General features: G+C 35.0%; 4 protein-coding genes and 1 non-coding gene across 5 annotated transcripts; 1 reads left to right on the top strand and 4 right to left on the bottom strand.

The window, feature by feature from the left end:
- The first annotated feature begins 763 nt into the window (after window positions 1-763).
- Window positions 764-4235, top strand: LOC108206451 (thymidine kinase a). The gene is made up of 4 exons (XM_017376754.2): window positions 764-1174; window positions 2981-3125; window positions 3390-3511; window positions 3661-4235. The coding sequence occupies exons 1-4, from the start codon at window positions 843-845 to the stop codon at window positions 3917-3919; spliced, it is 858 nt and encodes a 285-aa protein (XP_017232243.1). The 5' UTR covers window positions 764-842; the 3' UTR covers window positions 3920-4235.
- Window positions 4236-4257: 22 nt separating this feature from the next.
- On the bottom strand, window positions 4258-4331 carry TRNAT-AGU (transfer RNA threonine (anticodon AGU)). The gene has a single exon. It is a non-coding gene; the product is annotated as a tRNA-Thr (tRNA).
- Window positions 4332-4875: 544 nt separating this feature from the next.
- On the bottom strand, window positions 4876-7517 carry LOC108207064 (pumilio homolog 11). The gene is made up of 6 exons (XM_017377529.1): window positions 7220-7517; window positions 5954-6596; window positions 5698-5860; window positions 5431-5597; window positions 5099-5348; window positions 4876-5010 (listed from the first exon to the last, which is right to left on the bottom strand). Exons 1-6 carry the CDS (start codon window positions 7515-7517, stop codon window positions 4876-4878), a joined length of 1656 nt encoding a protein of 551 aa, XP_017233018.1.
- A 2496-nt stretch (window positions 7518-10013) lies between these two features.
- Window positions 10014-13143, bottom strand: LOC108209910 (scarecrow-like protein 13). Its single transcript, XM_017381119.2, has 2 exons — window positions 13014-13143; window positions 10014-12044 (listed from the first exon to the last, which is right to left on the bottom strand). Exon 2 carries the CDS (start codon window positions 11807-11809, stop codon window positions 10193-10195), a length of 1617 nt encoding a protein of 538 aa, XP_017236608.1. The 5' UTR covers window positions 11810-12044; window positions 13014-13143; the 3' UTR covers window positions 10014-10192.
- A 2570-nt stretch (window positions 13144-15713) lies between these two features.
- Window positions 15714-16415, bottom strand: LOC108207063 (uncharacterized). Its single transcript, XM_017377528.1, has one exon. The coding sequence runs from the start codon at window positions 16413-16415 to the stop codon at window positions 15714-15716; it is 702 nt and encodes a 233-aa protein (XP_017233017.1).
- Between the last annotated feature and the right edge of the window lie 2969 nt (window positions 16416-19384).

Genomic DNA, 19384 nt, shown 5'->3' with positions numbered 1-19384 from the left:
TTTTTGGGACGTCCCAAAAAGAATGAACCTATAACACTTACTATTTTTTGAACACTACTTTTCACTATTAAACCCACTATCTCTATATTTTATACTCTCTTTTTATTAAATAAACACTATTACACCCACTACTTTCCTTCACTATCTCAAATCTATTATTATATATTGATGGGTCCCACCACTTTACCCACTTTTCAACTACATTTACTATCTTTTTCTTAATCTCCATGAAAATCAAACCAGTGCACATAAACTGGGACGGAGGGAGTATAATTTAAAGCTATACACTCGTAGCACGAGTTTAAGACTAGTATATATATTAAAATAACAAATATTATAAGTCACTCATGAATTGCACAACTTATAAATTAATTATTTATTATAGTTCATAGTTTGGATTAAATATCAATCAAATTAATCTAATCTCACTTTGTTAAATTTAAACTTTTAGACTTTTTCACTTATGGTATTAATAAATAATTGAATATATTTCTCGCATTTGAATATTTTTAACTTTTAAATTCATAATTTTGTCCTTATTGTGGTATATTGATCACAATTTTGAAATATACAAAAATGTACAATATAATACGCTATAGTCATAAATCATTATACAAAAGCCGAATAATAAATTTTTTTTTGAAATATAAAAGCCGAATAATATTAAAATTTGTTTATGTTATGAAAATATATAAATTATTTTACGAATTATTATATGCAAGTACAAATTTCCCTCCATGTTAAACGCATATTCAAGTATTTATGCTTAAAACACTGGGTACAACTCAATTCAAAACCCACAACACAAAACCCTAAAAACAGTGAATGCCCCCTCAATCTTGATGCTAAATCCCACACTTTCAAGAATGAAATCTCTCCTCTCTCCATCTCTCTCCACTCTCTCCCCCATTCTCTCCAACCCCAGATCATCTTTTCCCCCAATTTCCCTCCCTTTGATGCTCAATTTCCCCAGTTTTTCCGCTCCCTTGAGCCCTAGCTTTTTACATGAAAAGCCCTTGTTTTGCCATAATTCAAGCTCAAGTAATGGTTTTTCTTTGAATAAAGAGGGTTTTAAGGGACCCTCTGGGGAGATTCATGTGATTCTGGGGCCTATGTTTGCTGGGAAGACTACTACTCTGCTGCGTCGAGTCCGGGCTGAGAGTCTTGATGGAAGGTTAGGCTTTAAGAGCTTGTTGATTTTCATTTATTTTTGAGCTTTTTTGTTGAAATGTTGTGTTTCTTGGGTTTCTGTGTTGGATGTGATGATAACTGATAAGGGGCAAAAAAGTGTTTTTTTTTTTTTTACATTGTGTATTTTTTGATGTATTGAAACTTCCTTGCGAATTTACAGAGAGGAAAGCTTGTTGAGTTTGTGTTTTCTTGTTTTCATTTATGTGTTTGTGGGTTTTTTAGTTGAATATGGTGATACTGATATGGGGCAATAAAGAATGTTAAGTTTTGGTACATTGTGTATTATTCAATGTTGAGTATACGAGGGATGAGTGTAAGGATTTAGAGTCATGAATTTGTTAGTTGGGGATAGCCGTTGCAACTAGGCCAACCCCGAATGTTAAAAAGTTTATTTGATATTCCTTTAGAAAGCAATTCTGTTGAGGTTCAGTGGCAAGTAGAGATGGTGCTAGTTTTTAGTAATTAAGAAATGCACATTGCAACTGTCAAATTTTTATGCTGTTTGAACTATTTTTTTAATTGAATGACACAGGAGAGTATTTTCTTATAGAAGTTTTGATTCTGGATTGTCTTTTTTGCCGTTAATTGGGTTGGGTTGTTTTTTAGATATTGAAAGTCTGTGATGTGCAGAATTTAAGAAGACACTTGACCTTAAATATTTAAATGTGTGTGTGTGTGTGTGTGTGTGTGTTTGCAGTATGCGTGCTTGTAAAGCATGCAGTATTATAGTCCTTATTGTGAAGCGGTCTGTTTCTTAAATAGTTGTTAATTTGATGATTTGTGTCATGGAATATGTTGTTGATAGCTGCATTTGGAACCTTTTGCTAGAAGCTTACATTAGTATGCCACTTTCATAGCAAACTAGATCAAATTGATTTACACATGTAATTTAAGTTAAGGTCCATAATGTAGGTTAAAATCCTTAAGTATCGCCATTCCAATTACGTATATGAACCTATGTAGCTTTCTCCTTGTTACATGTAATTAAAGAACCTTTTATTGAGATACTCTTACATTTGTAGACCACCTTGCTTTTCTACTTGATTTCTGTCAAGTTTAATCTAAGTTACCCGGACACGGGTATGGGTATCTGACACGGGTACAGATCCAAGAGTCAGATTCGTAGTTTTAGGATAATTAGGATTCGTGGACATGGATCCGGAATTAGACTCGGGTACGGGGACTTGGCACTTAAGTTCCACGCAAGTAAAACTTTATATAGACTGATTTATTATACATTCATAAAAATAGTGTCTATTGCACATAAATCACACAAACTGAAAATTGAAGCATAAAATCAATAGAACAACATAGAAACAAGTCATTCATGGATCTTGATCTCTATAAACAAGTTGAAACAAGGCCTAAGTTTTCATTTTGACCTGGTATGTTACAAGGTGAAGTGTCCGGTTGTAATAAGAAGGATCCGACTCAGATCCCATACCCACACCCATGTCATGTCCGGTGGACACGGGTATAGGCACAAAAATGGAGAGTCCGGGTAACATAGAGTTTAATACTATATTATGTTCAGTATACATAGTAGGCACTTACCTTCGTAACGTGTATGGTCATATTACTTATAAAAAACGTGGTCAGAATTGTGTTTTGGATAGTTGCATCCTATTCACAGTACAAGTATATGTCAATTGCAGTCTTTTAGTCACCATTGGGACATATCCTCGACTCGTCGTATATTAAAAATGTTAATTAAATGAATAGAAATGCTACATAAATGAATATTTAAATGATTACTAAATTGTAGTATTTTATTGTATTGACTCTGCAGACGAGTAGCAATAATAAAATCAGACAAAGATACAAGATACGGCCTGGAGTCCATAGTGACACACGACGGGGAGAAGTTTCCATGCTGGCCATTATCACATCTATCTTCATTCAAACAGAGGATTGGCCCAGATGTTTATGACAAGGTATTTCAGTATTGACTGTTAACAATTCAAAATTTTGTACCGACATGCCGTGTATGGGTTCTGTGCTTATATATAGTAATTTGTTTTCCACTTGGATTTATACAAGAGGATCAGACACAATTGGTTCTATGGCAGTAATCATGCTAATCTGTGGAAAAATGTATTATCTTCATGCCTTGAGTATTCCACGACACGAGCTTCATTACTTCCGGTAGAAAAAGGTCATATATAGTGCTGTTAAGTATTTTCTTCTTTTTGTGACAGCTAGAGGTGATTGGAATTGATGAAGCTCAGTTTTTTGGAGACCTTTATGATTTTTGCAGTGAAGTTGCTGACTATGATGGGAAGACTGTGATAGTTGCTGGCCTAGATGGTGACTATCTCAGGTAGTAAAGATTTTTATACTATCTCGTCTTCTCTTTTTTTTCTGGATAGCTAGAGAAGACCTGTTGTAACTTTGTCATTCGGTGATCATCACAGCATATATCTTGTATAAGTTATGTCATCTCTGTCCCTCACTTGCACATGTTGGCAGGAGGAGATTTGGTTCTTTACTTGATATAATTCCTATTGCCGACTCTGTGACCAAGTTAAATGCGCGGTGTGAGCTTTGCGATAAACGTGCTTTATTCACATTAAGAAAGACAGGGGAAACGAAAACAGAGCTTATTGCTGGTGCTGATGTGTACATGCCCGTATGTAGAAAACATTATGTGAGCGGACAGGTAGTAAAAGAGACAACACGGACCATCTTGGAAAAGCAGAAGGATCAGTGTGGCTCGCTATTATCATAGCCCTTCTATCTTCCCCAAGTCATTCAGGTTTGCAGTCACCGTACTGCCTCTTTGCTGGTTTGGAAGTTCAGTTTTAGGAAACACCGTCGAGTTTGTATATAATGATTATTGTTATTTATGTTGGTTTCGATTACAAAATATTTATAGTGTCGTGACTCAGAACATGGTTTTGTAAAAGTGTCAAAACTAATTATGAGATATTTATAGTGTCAGGAGTCAGGAGTCATGAAAGGGTTTTGTAAAAGTGTCGAAAAGGTTGTGAGATTATCTATTGTAGTAGCCACTAGCCACTCCTGAAAATGGAGAATTTGTTGAAGCCTCGGACAAAAACATAAAAATGCTTTCATTGAGAGTTGAACTCAAGACCTCCCGCTTACTAAACGGGTGCTCTAACCAACTGAGCTATGAAAGCTGCTATGTACAGTTTCTAATTTTTGAAAACTTGTAGGGATAACGTGAACTTGATTGGTTGTAATCAGATTTTAACTTTTTACTAATATAAAACAAGAATCTAACGTTTGTCTGTGAAAAAAAATTTGGTAAATTGATATAAAAAAACAATTCAATCTTTCTGAAGTTAAATTATTTATTCTTGTCTGTTGTGATCTTCCTTCCTATTTCCCACCAAGAAAAATATATATCTTGTCTCTGTCAAAGGTTTTATGTTAACAAATTTAAGAAATATAAACATGACTGCAAGTCTGCAAAGATGCTAATAAAACTTGCACTTGGCTGCATATTGTCAAAATTGTTATTTATAACTTATTGCAAGTATTACAACTAGTATGAGCATGCAAGTACATAATCAATCAAGTGTAAGAACCTCAACAATGGTTACATTGTGAAACAAAGGATGGTACTTCAATATTCAGAAAACACATGACCTGATTTCATAAGCCTAAACAAATCAAGATGACAGAACTTCTGCAACATTTCAGGGTTCGCTTCAAGCCGGATCATTTACATCCAATACAGTCATCAAGTATCCTGCTAGCCAGTTTTTTGCCTGCTTTCGTTTCTTGAAGACTCTCCACGCCTGCTAGGAGGGCCTTTAGAAGGGAGTTACGAAGATGAAAATTAGAATCCGGCTTCTGTAAAATAAAGGGTATTTGCCAGTAGCATTAGTAAGCCTCATCATACTATAGAAACTGTAGTGTGAAATAATAGAAGATGAATTACCTTTGTTGCACGTAAAGCTGTTTGGATCACGTAGTTTCCATACTCATTGCGAGCAAGTTCAAGCGCCTGTTTCTTCTCCAGGATCTCTTCAAGGGCGTGCATTACTGCTGAACTACACGCCTCCATGCATTTTTCCACAACGTGACTCCCAGATTTCTTCGTGGACAGATATATGTAATGACCCCTGAGTTTTTTGCAGATTTGATGGCCACATTCTGGAATCTGAACTGCATTCTGCACAATAAAGTTCCTGGAAGGAAAGAGACATCGTTTTATAGTACTAATTTCTCAAGCATATTTATGTAAAACAAGAATCGAGAATTGATCAATACCCATAAGGATCATATGCAAGGGAGATTGCATTATCTATGACTAGCTGTAGAATTCTTTTCCTTTCTAAGTGGTTAGTTACAAAATCGATGCAATCATTCAAGGCCAGGCAACCTACTTCATCTCTGGCTAACAGATCGAAATTTTTGATTGCTTCTTCATACAGTCCCTGAGTTCCAAACACAAAAATCAGGTTCATTCATTAGACCAGGTACAAACAAATTAGCATATTAAAAATTACAGAAATGTTCCTTGTCGAGTATAACTACCTTGTTTGCCTGAGAACCAAGCAGGTTAAGACATTCGCGAAAAACATGTCTGGCTGTTTTGTTAGTTGCAAGGTCCACAACTTTAGGAGCCAGAGCTGATGTCAAGAGCCAGCTATGTGGGGATTTCTTGAGGTGCTTAATAAGTTTCTGAATCGAACTTGAGCTGTTTCAGAAGTTAGTAAGTTCATTAATCATCAGTTATCTCCACATATAATGTGTTAATTATAAAGAAGGTTTTTGATAAACATGTACTCACCCTTCCTTGCAACATGCAGCTCTGACTAGCAAGTCAGGTTCCGAAGCAAGCTTCTCCAAAATTTTCTGCATTTCAAAATCTCCGCAAGATTCTACAAGTTTGTCAATCATGTGGTGTCCATATTGATGCATTAGTAGCTGGTGTATGTGATCAAGAACTCCCTCAAGTATAGTAGTTTTAATCTCCTGATTGCCTTCCAACAGAAGATTCTGCAAACACAACGAGCCCTCCCTAGTCATAGCCGTTGATACAATCTCCAGCGGATTGGCCAAACATGCCATACTTTTGATCAAATTAGTATTGCTCCTTGTTCCAGTAGACCCTTGCCTACAGTACCCATGCAGAACATTGCTCCTTTTTCTAGTGAACCCGCGATCATAATATCCATTCTGACCGTTGCTCCATGTTTGAGTAAGCCCTTGACCATAATATCCATTCGGGTTCAGTGTGTAGCCACCCGAGTAGCTTGGTTCATATGCACGCGCTGCATCATAAGGCATAGATATTCCGGGATGTTGATTAGCTACATTGTACATCCCAGAGTATCCATAAAAGTGATTGATTCTCATTCTCTCATCATCTATAAATCTTCTTGTGTCAAAAGAATTTCTCAGCACAGAAGGCACATGTGAATACAGATTTCCTGCAAACCAACAATACACTACTTAGTACATGAACAACATACATGTACAACAGAGGGCAGCTCAGTAGCCTCAATTTAAAACATAACAGCAAATACAACAGATGGAAATTGCAGAACAAGCAAAGGCGATTCAAATTTTATCTACTACTATATTTTAACAACATAACTTCGAGTTCCCAAACGTATCAAGCCCTTTAAATTCTTCGACAGTTAGGCTGTGTTCTCATTCCTTCAATCATTCCATTCCAACTATTTGAACTATAAATCTAACCCACGTGTTTCATGTTTCCCTGCAATCTTCGTGATAGAAAATTTAGACTCGCACATATTTAGTCATTATTTTTCCCTCCCGTACTCTCTTCTTTCCTCATGAAACTTCTTTACAATTTTCAATTTCATTCTCTCATCGTTCCATTCTATCCAAGTGAACACGACCTTATACTTGTACTTATTGTTGAGAAAAAGCCTACTCTTCGAGCAGAAACTACACGAAGTACACCAAAATCCTACTCTTTGAGCGGAAACTTTAAAAAAACTCGAGAACACAAAAGAAAAACAAAAAAACCAAAACAGGAATGTGCATGAATACACAGGCACATTAAGAAATTAAAAGAAAATCTTACCTTGGTTACCATGGCTAGCCCATTGGCTCTGGTGATCAAGAACTCGCGGCCCTTGATGAGTATTGCTCCAATTTACGTGTCGAAGCTGAGGAGAAAACAAGTAGTACTGTGCATTATCAAGACCACCATGATCATACCTTCTCAAAGAGCTTTCTTGATCATCCCAAGCCACATTGTCCAAATCAAGATTTCCTAAAGAAGTGACCACATTGTCATAATCTTGAGAATTAGAGGGTGTTGAAAGTAATGGGCTATAGTCATGGTTATTGTTATCATTGTTGTTATTATAATTTTCCATGATCAAGATTTTCAAGCTATGAGATAAAACAGAGAAAAGATGGTAGAGCAAGAAAAAAATATTGTGACTAATGGGCTTATATAGATATTTTTGTAGAGGGGAGAGAATGTATTATGGTTCCTATATCACGTCCTAATCGGGTTTTAATACTCTAACGATATTTTATGGAATTTAGATTTTTGAGTATTCAAGAAAGAGTTCAAATTTCTAGTTTCAAAAAAAGAAAGAGTTCAAATTTCTAAAATAATTTGAAGTGCCTACCTAGATCAGGTTCGAATCAGATTCAAGTAACTTTTGCTCCATGAAATTTAGATTTGGATTTTGATATAGTCTCCTTCAATTTCCTTCTGGAAAGTGTATTTGGATGGTACCATATAAAATGGAATATCTACTTAATATCGTATACCAAATTAAATCATATTTTTAATATATAATATTGGGTTCGAAAATTGAGTCGGATCAGGTTCTCAATATTTTTAGAATATAAATTTGCGATGAACAACCTGAAACAAAAAGTTGTCATGAATAATGATGAATAATGAGTCACTAGGAGCTTCCGAGTTTCTAAAAGTTTAGTGAAAATATCATACATGACTCCTAACCCGATCCAATCTGTAATTTGATTTAGTAGTACAAAATTTGAAAATGATCCGGAAATCATCTGATTGATCTAAAACGACCTGGAATTAGAATTTTATTTCTAAAAACTTCAACTTTCAATTTTATTCAGTTTTAAATGATTTTAACTTAACCCAAAATCGACACAATTGTTGACATAAACAAGATCTGTTAAGATGTTACCCGAAATTTCCACCCCTTCTGTTAAACCTGTCCTAGATCTGAAATCAATTTCACTCCCTAATTTCTTTCTCGAATAAAGAGTTAAAAAAAAAATTCTTCTCTTTTTATTTATTTTAAAAGTATTATATTCTTTAATTTAATTTTTCACAAGTTTTTTTATTAAATCATTAAATATAAACAACCAGTTTTTTTTTAAGTAAAATATAAACAACCAGTTGATATCATATTCTAAACATCGACTCCGGTTAGCACTCATTTAAGATAATTAATGCCAATAAAATTTATAACTATTGCCATCAATTTAGATTATAACATATAAATGGTTTGATTGGATTTCAGAATAGATATTATAAATATATATATATATATATATATATATATATATATATATATATATATATATATATATATATATATATATAGTTCCAATAATACACACACTATATCTAGTTCCAATAATATATATTGTTTGAGAAATCGGATCAGATTATTTTAAAATTTTTATATTTGTTTAAAATTTAAGAAAAATATTTTGACAAATCGAAACAAAATGTGACGGACAAATAGAAAAAGGAAAATGGTAAGTACCCAAAATTTGTTTCCAAATCTATGGGGTAATGTGTGATTGGTTACGCGACTCCCTGTATGCACATAAATCATCCAACTAAAATTCATTGTATGTCTGCCACGTCATTTGAGAAAAGAATTTGGAGACAAATTTTGAGGTCTCTGAGAGCAACAGTGGGGTGCCAGGAAGAGTGCTAAAGTGTAATTTGATATGATGTGGCATGACACTCTTGTTGGCTCTCCATTGGAGTGTGAGGAGTGTCAAGTAAAGTTGCCATTTCTGGTACCTTTTTAAAATAAAAAAAATGTATATACCATCATAAAGATATATAGTTTCCTATCTTATTATACTTATACTTGTTGGAGCAATTTTAGGTGCCAACCATTGGAACAAATTTTTATGTAAAAATTGACAAAAATGAAAATAGAGGGAAAAAAATAATATTTTTGATGATTTGTCATTTTAAGCAAACGTAATTAGCACTCTCGTTGAAGATGCACTAAGATGAAATTATGAAGCAAACTCCACAGCCCCGTCACCACCCCCGTTCCCGAAATATAGCGAAAAGGATATAATGACATAGCAACTCCTAATTGGGCATCTTTCGGTTTATTTAAATCAAATCCCAACTGGATATTTTTATTTTTTTTCATGTAACAAATACTTAATAATTGGCAAAATGATATAATGGGAGTTGTCTCTTTGTTATACTCACTCCGTCCCAAAATAGTTGTCACATTTCTATTTTTGTTGGTCAAATTGACTAAATTTTGATCAAAAATTATAAGTCAATCACTCATCATTTTAAAAAACTGAAAATTGCATCTTAAAGTAGATTAAAAGTTATTTCCGGTGACATATTTTTTTTTATTTTGTCAATTGATAAAATATTAATAAATTTCAGTCAAACTTTAGTCAATTTGAACGGTACAAAAGTGACAACTATTTTGAGACGGAAGGCGTAGGATATTGTGATGCACTGATGCCCACAAAGCTATCTGTAGCCTCTGTGTAAACAGTTACAGGTCAAAACTTAATCTCATCTCAATAATCAGTAACAAGGTCCAAGTTTTTAAAACAATGATCAATCGCAAATATGAAAAATTTTAATCATACAGCATTCAGAATGATGATAGAAAACTGAAATTAGTCTATTTCATATCTTTAGTGCTACAAGATAACAAGATTTTATGACTAACAAGCTGCAACTCCACCCTCCACATAACACTTTTTATCATTGCATTAAGTTTAAGTCCTCACCACAAAATTTACAGAAGCTACATAGCAGACACTAACATTAGCATTTTCACCTCCATGCGGAACAAGTGACCAAATCTCGGTTCTTCCATCGAAGATACAACGCCCCATCACGGTGTTCAAGCCTAAAATACCCACTATACTCCTTCAACATATCTTGTACGACACCCCCCACAGTGTGACTTAGCTGACATTGTGTATATCCAGCCATTCGAAGTCTCGAGCTCCACTTACCAAATAGTTCATGCCTTTCCACTCTCTCTTCACCTTCGCATGCTATCATGTTGACGATGTCTCGTGCTACACAATGTTCTTCTGCACTTATCCTCTGCCGGTCATCTCTAGAGCGAGATGCGTCAATTGCTTCAAACATGGCTGTGTAATAGTCAAGGGTCTCTCTAAACCGAAGTAAGAAGGGAGAAGTGTTGGTATTAGATTCTTGTTCAACAAGGGTCACCACCTTGGGGGACAAACTCTTGATTAATCTTAATAGGCGGTCGCGATGATTTGCGGTACTTACACTTTCATCTGGCATATGGTGCAACACATATGGGAAGTTCACAACTAATGCCTCACCTTGTCGAATCCTGAGATTTTCACGCTTGACCTCTGAACCATTGATGGCTGCACCGTGGAATTCAAATGGAACCCCACATGATTCTGCAACTTTTGTTAACCTCTCCCCAACCAGTTGAAGTCCCCCACCTCGAGCATAAGCTGAATTGGAATCATCAACACCTGTGACACGGACAATTGGGGGCCCTCCAGGCCGTGATGAGAGAGCCTGAATGAGGGAAACCCACTGGCTGCCTTGGGCTATTTGAAAATCAATAATATGGATTACAGGCTCATATTCCACGGCTTCTTTGATGATAACATTGGAAGACATGTATGCGAATTTGTAGAACGGAACAATTTGGTAGATGACACCCATGTAAGACATTAGTTCAGAGCTTGTGGGCTCATTGCATTTCAGCTTTTTGTAAATTATGCTCCCAGAGGATAACATTCGTGCTTTAATCCCTTCCATCATGTATGCACCCAGCCGTTGCATAGGATCCCCGGTAACTGAAACCATCCGTTCCAAAACATTAATTAGCGGAGCAACACTTGATACATCACCATCTGCTATTGCTTCAGCACAGGCAACAAGCACTTGTTTGACATCCAAGCTTGGAACCATTTGCAACAATCTATCATACTTTGTCAAAGAGGTAACTTCAGGGGTAGCACTGTTGAAGGAGTAACTGCAAACATCATCAGCTTCAGATTCAGGCCCTAGCAATTTACTTTCTAGTTCCTTCAAAATATGCTTCAGTGCATTCCCATCATCAATCATGGAAGAGCCACTCACTGGTGACCCATATGTATTTTCAGGAGATTGATGTTGATCTGACCGGTATGACTGAGAATATTGGGAAGAGAAAGGACTTCGATTAGAAGAGATGCTTGCAACAGAAGGTGAATCATAGGTGACATAATCAGCTGGAGATGAGTCCAGGGTAAAGAACTGTTCATCGTGAGGAGATGAATGTGCTGTCTCTTGACTGCTATTATCTGAGGAGGCTTTTTTATTCTGTATCCAATATGGTTCCACCTGCTGCATTGGTTGGTAATACAGCCTCTGGGTAGTTCCAGAACTCTGACTTCCATGGAATGTTTGCATTTAAAAAATACCAAATTACTAGACTGAAAAACTATAATATCTTCTTCGGAAAATTTCAAAAGATTTTACAACTGCCCGACAGTAAAGATGTCGTCAATAAACGTCTTGGTTCACAACTAATTGAGATATCATTGTGACATATGAAAGCAGAAACATGATTATCTTTGCAGAAAAAGTTTTAGATTCGTTGCCACCTCCAAAGAAGAAAGAATCGAACTGTAAAACAAAGTGTAGCCTGCATTAAGAAGACATAATTAGTACATCTTCTATTTAAAAAACAGCATAGGACACACAAAACGAAAGGAGAACGAACAAAATTAAAGCTAGACAATTTAGTTTTTTTAATTATTAGCAGTAATCACAAGAGCATAATACTTGATTCTTCAACATATCACAACTTCCTTTAAAAAGAAAACGGGCCATTATCCATAATTTCTAGACAAGACTTAAAATTGGAACTCAAACTAAGGAGCACTGCTATCCTTCAATATAATCATCAGTATAATTATACAAATAGATATAATGATAATCAACACCCAACCATTTAAAATCAAGGTAAAGACTGTTTGTTCATCCAAGGGTTACCCCTATGTTTTGCATACGAGAATCGGAACAAATTAACAGAACACAACTACTTGACAGTTCATAACAATCGATTAAGTAGGTACCCATATAAAGCAAAGAATGGTAGCCAAAGACTAAGTTGAGCCGTTGAGGTACAAATTTCAATTTCAGCTTATCACACGCACTGAGAGACATGAGCCCATTTGAAACAATCCTAATTTGGCAAATTTTAAAACAACAGAGAGACTAACATAATATCCAAAAATGGAAAAAATAAAGCATCTTAAAAGTACAAAAGTAGAAACCCAATTCATGAATGATAACCACATCTAACCACAAAACTTAACAAATAACCAAATCAAAACCTCTACAATCCCAAAAAAAATAAAAAATTCTCATTTTGTTTTATTTATTCAATTGCTCATGATTATATCAAAATCAAGCACCAAAAGGGACTCAAATCAACACCCAAATCAACAAAACCAATCAAGAACACAAATCTTCCTAGTTACAACAAACCCATATCAATAAACACACAAAACCACAAAATTTCACCAAAAATAAGAAAAAAAAATAGGAAATTTGATTAAAGATCACTACTTTAACTCAAAAAAAAACATGTTTTCCTACAAACACATACCTTTTTAAGTGAAGGGCTGGCCTAAAGTTTGAATCTTTAGAAGTTTTTGATGTGCAGGTGAGAGAGATACACACTCAATGATGTTGTGTGTGTGTAAAAATGTCTTGTGTTCAAATGGTAAACTCTAGATGTGCTGTTTTGTGTTTCTTGATATATGGTCTTTGGGAAATAGTGTGGCCCTGGTATTTGGTTTATTTACGGTTTTGCCACTGAGGGATATTCGGACCGACAGGAGCCTGGCACGGCAGAGTCAGTGGTTTGGTTGCAGCTACATTGACTGGTTTCAAAACCAGGAATATTGTAAGTTCCTCTTGTTTCAAGTCATCAAGCATTCAAAGTCAATGGAGTAAAATTTGCTTAAAATGGAAATTTAAAAAATTATATTAAAATTCATATATTAAATTAAATTTAGTCTATCCATTATTAAGAATTCAACACTTTAAATAACCAAACCAAACAAACCCAGTATATCCCGCTTAGAGCAGGGTCTGGGGAGGGTAAAATGTACGCAGACCATACCCCTACTCTAAAGAATACGGAGGCTGTTTTCGTGCAGACCCCCAGCTTAGTGCAAGACAAAGTATGGTGTGATACATATGTAAATAGTACCTGAGCCCATGGTTGCAAACACATGGGACTCACCTTTACCTCTAATTCGTCTGTCAATGAAAGAGCTGAACCTCTTCGTCACAATATATAGCAATAACACTCAAAACCTCTTTGTCTTTAATTCCTATGTCCATCAATAATTTGAACCTGTTCTGAAAGCATAATGTCATGACAATCAAAACCTCTGAACGCCACGAGACCGAGTCTCAACTACTCTAATACGTCTTCTCCAATCATTTCTATCTACTGTCATATCACCCGTGAGATTTAGGGCTCCCATATCTAAACTTAATTGATCAGCCCACGTCCGACGGGGCCGACCTCTCTTTACCTTACCCCGAACCGATATATGTTCAACTCTTCTAACTGTGGCCGAGTTACATTTTCGTCGAACATGTTCATACCAACGTAAACGCCCCTCCCTTATTTTCTTAGAGATAGCCTCCACACATAAAAGGCGTCGAAAAATAACATTTGGTATATGATCTGTCATGGTTTTACCACACATCCAACGCAACATAAGCATTTCCGCTGTCTCTAGCCTACGCTCCTGAGCTTTTCTTAATGGCCAGCACTCAGAACCATATAGCATTGACGGTCTGATCGCTACTCGATAGAATTTACCTTTCAACTTATACGGTACACTTTTATCACACAAGACACCAGTAGCAGCCCTCCATCGAAACCTTCCTATCGAAATACGATGCGTCACATCCGCATAAATATCACCATTACTCTGAATAATAGAACCCAAGTATTTAAAGGTATTAACTTTTGGTACATGAGACTCCGCAATACATACAGATACACCTTCCTCGTGAATCTCCTCGCTGAAATTGGTGCAAAGGTACTCAGTCTTAGAACGGCTCAAACGCAACCCATAACCCTCCAGTGATGCACGCCATTGTTCCAGCTTTACATTAACCTCATACCGAGACTCAGCTATTAATACAATATCATCAGCAAAAAGCATACACGAAGGCACAGGCGCTTGAATGTCACAGGTAATCACATCCAAAACAATTATAAAAAGCAACGGGCTTAACACTGAACCTTGATGAAGTCCTACTTCCACTGGGAAATACTGAATATCTCCAACGGGTGTCCAAACACAAGTCTCCACTGCTGAATACATATCTTGTATGGTTCGAATATACATCGACGGAACCCCTCGCGCTGCTAAACATCTCCAAAGAACGGCCCGTGGTACACTATCATAAGCCTTTTCAAGATCTATAAATACCATATGAAGATCCTTACGACGCTCTCGATATTTCTCCATAAGGCAACGAATGAGATAAATCGCCTCAGTTGTTGACCTCCCAGGCATAAAACCAAATTGATTCGCTGAAATGGTAACAATTCTTCGAACCCTGCACTCAATAACTCGCTCCCAGAGTTTCATTGTATGACTAAGCAACTTAATACCACAATAATTACTACAACTTTGAGCATCACCTTTATTCTTGTAGATGGGTACCACAACACTCAACCGCCACTCACTCGGCATCTTGGATGTTCGGAAGATCACATTAAAAAGAGCCGTCAACCATCTTACCCCCTGTTGTGCCAAACACTTCCATACCTCAATCGGAATCTCATACAGCCCAACTGCCTTACCTTTACCCATCATGCATAAAGCTGCGCGAACCTCTGCCACAGTAATATCTTGACCCATATCCACATCATTGTTTGGAACATGTACAATCTTATTTTCAGAAACAATATCCCTTCCTCGTGCCGCGTTAAATAACTCAGAAAAATACCTACCCCATCTCGCTGTAATATCCAAATCATGAAGTAAAACACGATCACCCTCATCCTTAATATAACGAACCAAACCAATATCCTGACGTCTCTTATTACGTGCTTTTGCAAGTTTAAAAATTTCATTTACCCCCTCCTTAGTACTTAGACGCCTATACATGTCTTGATACGCCTTAAATTTTGCCTCTGCGACTGTCTGTTTAGCCATCCTTCTTGCAATTTTAAATAACTCCCTCTTTATATGCCGCTCGGGCCCTTCGGGACATGACATTAGTTCCAAAAAACACCCCCTCTTTAGTGCACTTTGGCTTGTAAATCCTCATTTCACCACCACGACTCTTTATAAGCACTAACCTTTCCTGATGACACTCCCAACACCCTCTTTGTTGCACTCCTAATTGAGTTAGCCATAGTTGTCCACATTTGGTCTACATCATCTACCAACCTAAAACAACCCTCAAGCATGTCTTTAAATTCTGCTACTTTCGATCCTGTTAAATTTCGCCAAAGAATTCTTGGTGTAGCAACGCTCAATCCCTCCACTAGCGGACTAGCCAAAGATAAATCCATGGCTAAAAGACGATGTTGCGAAGCACAAGCTTCTTTTGGAAAAACTTGACAATCTGAACGAAATCTGAAATCTCTACTACGAATAAGAAGATAATCAATCTGAGTAGCACGACCTCCACTCCTAAAAGTAATTAGATTATCATCACGCTTGCGAAAACAAGAGTTAACAATCACTAAATCATGTGCTGTCGCAAATTCCAAAAGTGCCGAACCATTGTCATTTCTAACACTATAACCAAACCCGCCATGAATACCTTGATATCCATCCACTCTTGCACCAATGTGACTATTAAAATCACCACCAACAAATATAAATTGGTCTTGAGGAATACTTCGAACCAAATCATCCAAACAACCCCAAAAAATCGTAGACTCACTATCCCCCAACTTCACCTGAGGCGCATATACACAAATAACCATCCCAACAACTACCCCAACAACTAATCTAATATACATAAGTCTATCACCATATCGTTTAATCTCCACCACTTTATCTTTGAGTTTGATAGATAACAAGATACCACCACTTCAAATATATCTACTATATTTAGATATTGTGTTAACATGTTATTATAATATCATAATTTGTAGGAAACACTTTGTTGAAAACTTGAATTTAGAGAAAATAAAAAAATACATATTATTTTCTAAATATATTATTACTCCAAAATATATTAGAACAATCAATATCTAATGAATTGGATTCGACAACTTTTGTATAAATTTTATATTAAATAGGAGTGTAGGTTCCATATGTTAGTTTAATATAAAAATTAAGACTTCGTCCTACATAAAATAGTCATTATTTACATCTTAGCATATTTATAAAACTTATCGGCTAAAATGGGATATTGGAATAGTTTATTTTGATTTCACTAAACCTTGTTCTATTACACCGTTCGTTCCTTTTTAGTTGTCCACTATTAATTTAAATAGTCAAATTGATCAATTTTTGATCAATTACGGACAATTCTTTCATTGTTTTGAAAAGTTGAAAATTACATTTTAAAACAAGTACATATATGATGATAGGATTTTTAAATATTTTTTAATAATTTAATATACATAAAATCCAGTTATAATTTGATCAATTTAACTGTTGAAATTTAGAATTGGACAACTAAAAAGAAACGAAAAGATACCGATGAACTTTATCATGCTTACGCAATTTACCATGCTGGAAACTGAGAATACAAGCGACGGTTCGGTCCACAGGATAGGATATACAAAATGGCATCTACATCATTAAATGGAAACAAAGGGGTATTTTGGTACAAACACAAAACACCGCGTTCCAAGACGGTTGCTGCTGATTCGTTACTCGGGAGGCTCTAGTTCCTCGAAATAGCATCCTATTGGGAGATTAATTATCATGTGATTTTTTGTATAATTATTTATAAAATAAAATCGAATTTTTTATGGTGTGTCAATGAGCACACAATAGTCACTAACTCCCATGAAAATACTAGATTTTGATTGGTAGATTGATAATAAATGTTAATGGCCCTCCTGCATTTACATCAAGTCCACCAATCAAATGAAGCCATTTTCACGAGAGTTTATGCTTATTATGTGCCCTTGGGCACACATTAGAAAGACCGAAATAAAATTATTACTCCCTCCGTCCCTATTTATCTGTCCACTTTGGAAGTAAAAATTTGTCCCTATTTATCTGTCCATTTATACTTTCAAAACTAATTTAATGATAGTTTTTCAAATATATCTCCATAATTTCAATTTTCAAGGCTTGACTTATTTAAAACTTGGTTGAATTCATGTTTTCAAGACATAAAGTAGGGGTATTCCACCATTTTCAAGATATTAATTAGAGGTATTTAATGAAAAAGTTTATACAATCAATTATTCCTTGATATGTGTTTTTTTTTCCAAAATGGACAGATAAAAAAGGACGGAGGGAGTAATTAATTATGATATTCATCTCCTTTTACTTTGTTGATGGGCACATGATGACTTAAGAATTAGGGGTGATGATTACTTCATTGCTGAGGTTTAATTATTCCGCAATCCATTATATTATCGCATTAAATATTAGTAGTAATCTTCTTATACTTTCACGATTTTTTATTCTAGCAATAAGTACCGTTGGATTCGACCGAGAATAATGCGAACGAAATAATTGAAGATACGAAATCTGGGCAGGAGTGGGCTTGTCTTTTTTCTGCGTGGCTTCAATTGTTCAAGATGAAATTATCTAATAAATAATTATCGAGTCAGATTTGTATAATATAAACAAATAATTATCGAATTAGATTCATGAAATCTAAGTCGTTACTTTAATCCGTTAATTATAAAATATTAATTTTTATATAAATTGACTTTTATTTTCTTTCGTTAATTATTTTCTCAAATTCATAAATTTTTAATCCGAGTTAAGTATCAAATTGACGATGGCCCATAGTTATTTAGAGCCATCTCGAATTTCTTGGTTTATAAATTAAAAAGCAGTTTATTTATATCATTTTTATTTATAAGTAAGAGAAGTTAGAAATCCCAACATTTTTTATTGACTTGTTTTTAATAATGGAATTTGATTTTGTAAATATGTAGAGAATTATTTTAAAAAATGATCTACACAATTTATTATTATACTAATACAAAATAAATTAAAAATCAATATATTTATTCAAACACATAAAATTAAAGATTACTTTTTATCTATAATTAACATCTATAAGTTTACTTTTTTTAAGCAAGATGGATTAATGACCTTCAAATTAGGGACTCTGCGCTTGACTGTCCTTAGGGTGTAAATCGATATGGACTATCCACTGTTTTGGTTTATATCCAGTTTGAAACAATGATACATGTCTCACATCCGTTTCGAAAACGATCCAAATCTGGCGGAAAAGTTAGGCTCGCATAAAATATGATCCCGGATATAAGCACTTCTCTACCTGCTCAGATTATGTCTCATATAAATTTCTGTAATATGATACTACCCGTATACCCGAATATGATACATGATTCATATTAGGGGTGAGCAAAACCGAACCGAAACTGAAAAACCAAACCGAACTGTGTAAATTCTGTTTGGTTCGGTCCTGATTTTCTGAAAATTCGTCTTATTCGGTCCGGACTGAACCTGAAATAAAATTCAGTTCGGGTCCTTAAATAAATATTTCGGTCTGAACCGAATAGTCCAAAAAATATATAATATATTTATATTTATATAATATATATCTTATATACCATAATAATATCGGTCCGGAAAAAAATTAGAATTTCGGTTCTCAGTCTATTAAGTCTGTTTTTTAACCGAACCGACTAAATGCTCACCCCTAGTTTATATCGGTTTCGAACTCATATATATTTTATATTTTCAATCCATTATATTTGTAAATAAATAATCATCATTTTATATAATTTTAATATTTTATTTAAATTTAAATATTCATATAATATGA

Source organism: Daucus carota, chromosome 2 (assembly GCF_001625215.2).
Source record: "Daucus carota subsp. sativus chromosome 2, DH1 v3.0, whole genome shotgun sequence".
Taxonomy (NCBI): domain Eukaryota; kingdom Viridiplantae; phylum Streptophyta; class Magnoliopsida; order Apiales; family Apiaceae; genus Daucus; species Daucus carota.
The sequence above is the reverse complement of the archived record's forward strand: the minus strand, read 5'-3'. Positions and strand labels throughout refer to the sequence as shown.

Excerpts from the sequence above, each read along its gene's own strand:
- LOC108206451 (XM_017376754.2), top strand. The coding sequence starts at position 843 with ATGCTAAATCCCACACTTTCAAGAATGAAATCTCTCCTCTCTCCATCT. Across the intron at positions 1,175-2,980 it reads GCTGAGAGTCTTGATGGAAG|ACGAGTAGCAATAATAAAAT; the intron begins GTTAGGCTTTAA and ends TTGACTCTGCAG. Across the intron at positions 3,126-3,389 it reads GCCCAGATGTTTATGACAAG|CTAGAGGTGATTGGAATTGA; the intron begins GTATTTCAGTAT and ends TTTTTGTGACAG.
- LOC108207064 (XM_017377529.1), bottom strand. The coding sequence starts at position 7,517 with ATGGAAAATTATAATAACAACAATGATAACAATAACCATGACTATAGC. Across the intron at positions 5,598-5,697 it reads TTGGTTCTCAGGCAAACAAG|GGACTGTATGAAGAAGCAAT; the intron begins GTAGTTATACTC and ends TTTGGAACTCAG. Across the intron at positions 5,011-5,098 it reads CAGCTTTACGTGCAACAAAG|AAGCCGGATTCTAATTTTCA; the intron begins GTAATTCATCTT and ends TTTATTTTACAG.
- LOC108209910 (XM_017381119.2), bottom strand. The coding sequence starts at position 11,809 with ATGCAAACATTCCATGGAAGTCAGAGTTCTGGAACTACCCAGAGGCTG.
- LOC108207063 (XM_017377528.1), bottom strand. The coding sequence starts at position 16,415 with ATGTATATTAGATTAGTTGTTGGGGTAGTTGTTGGGATGGTTATTTGT.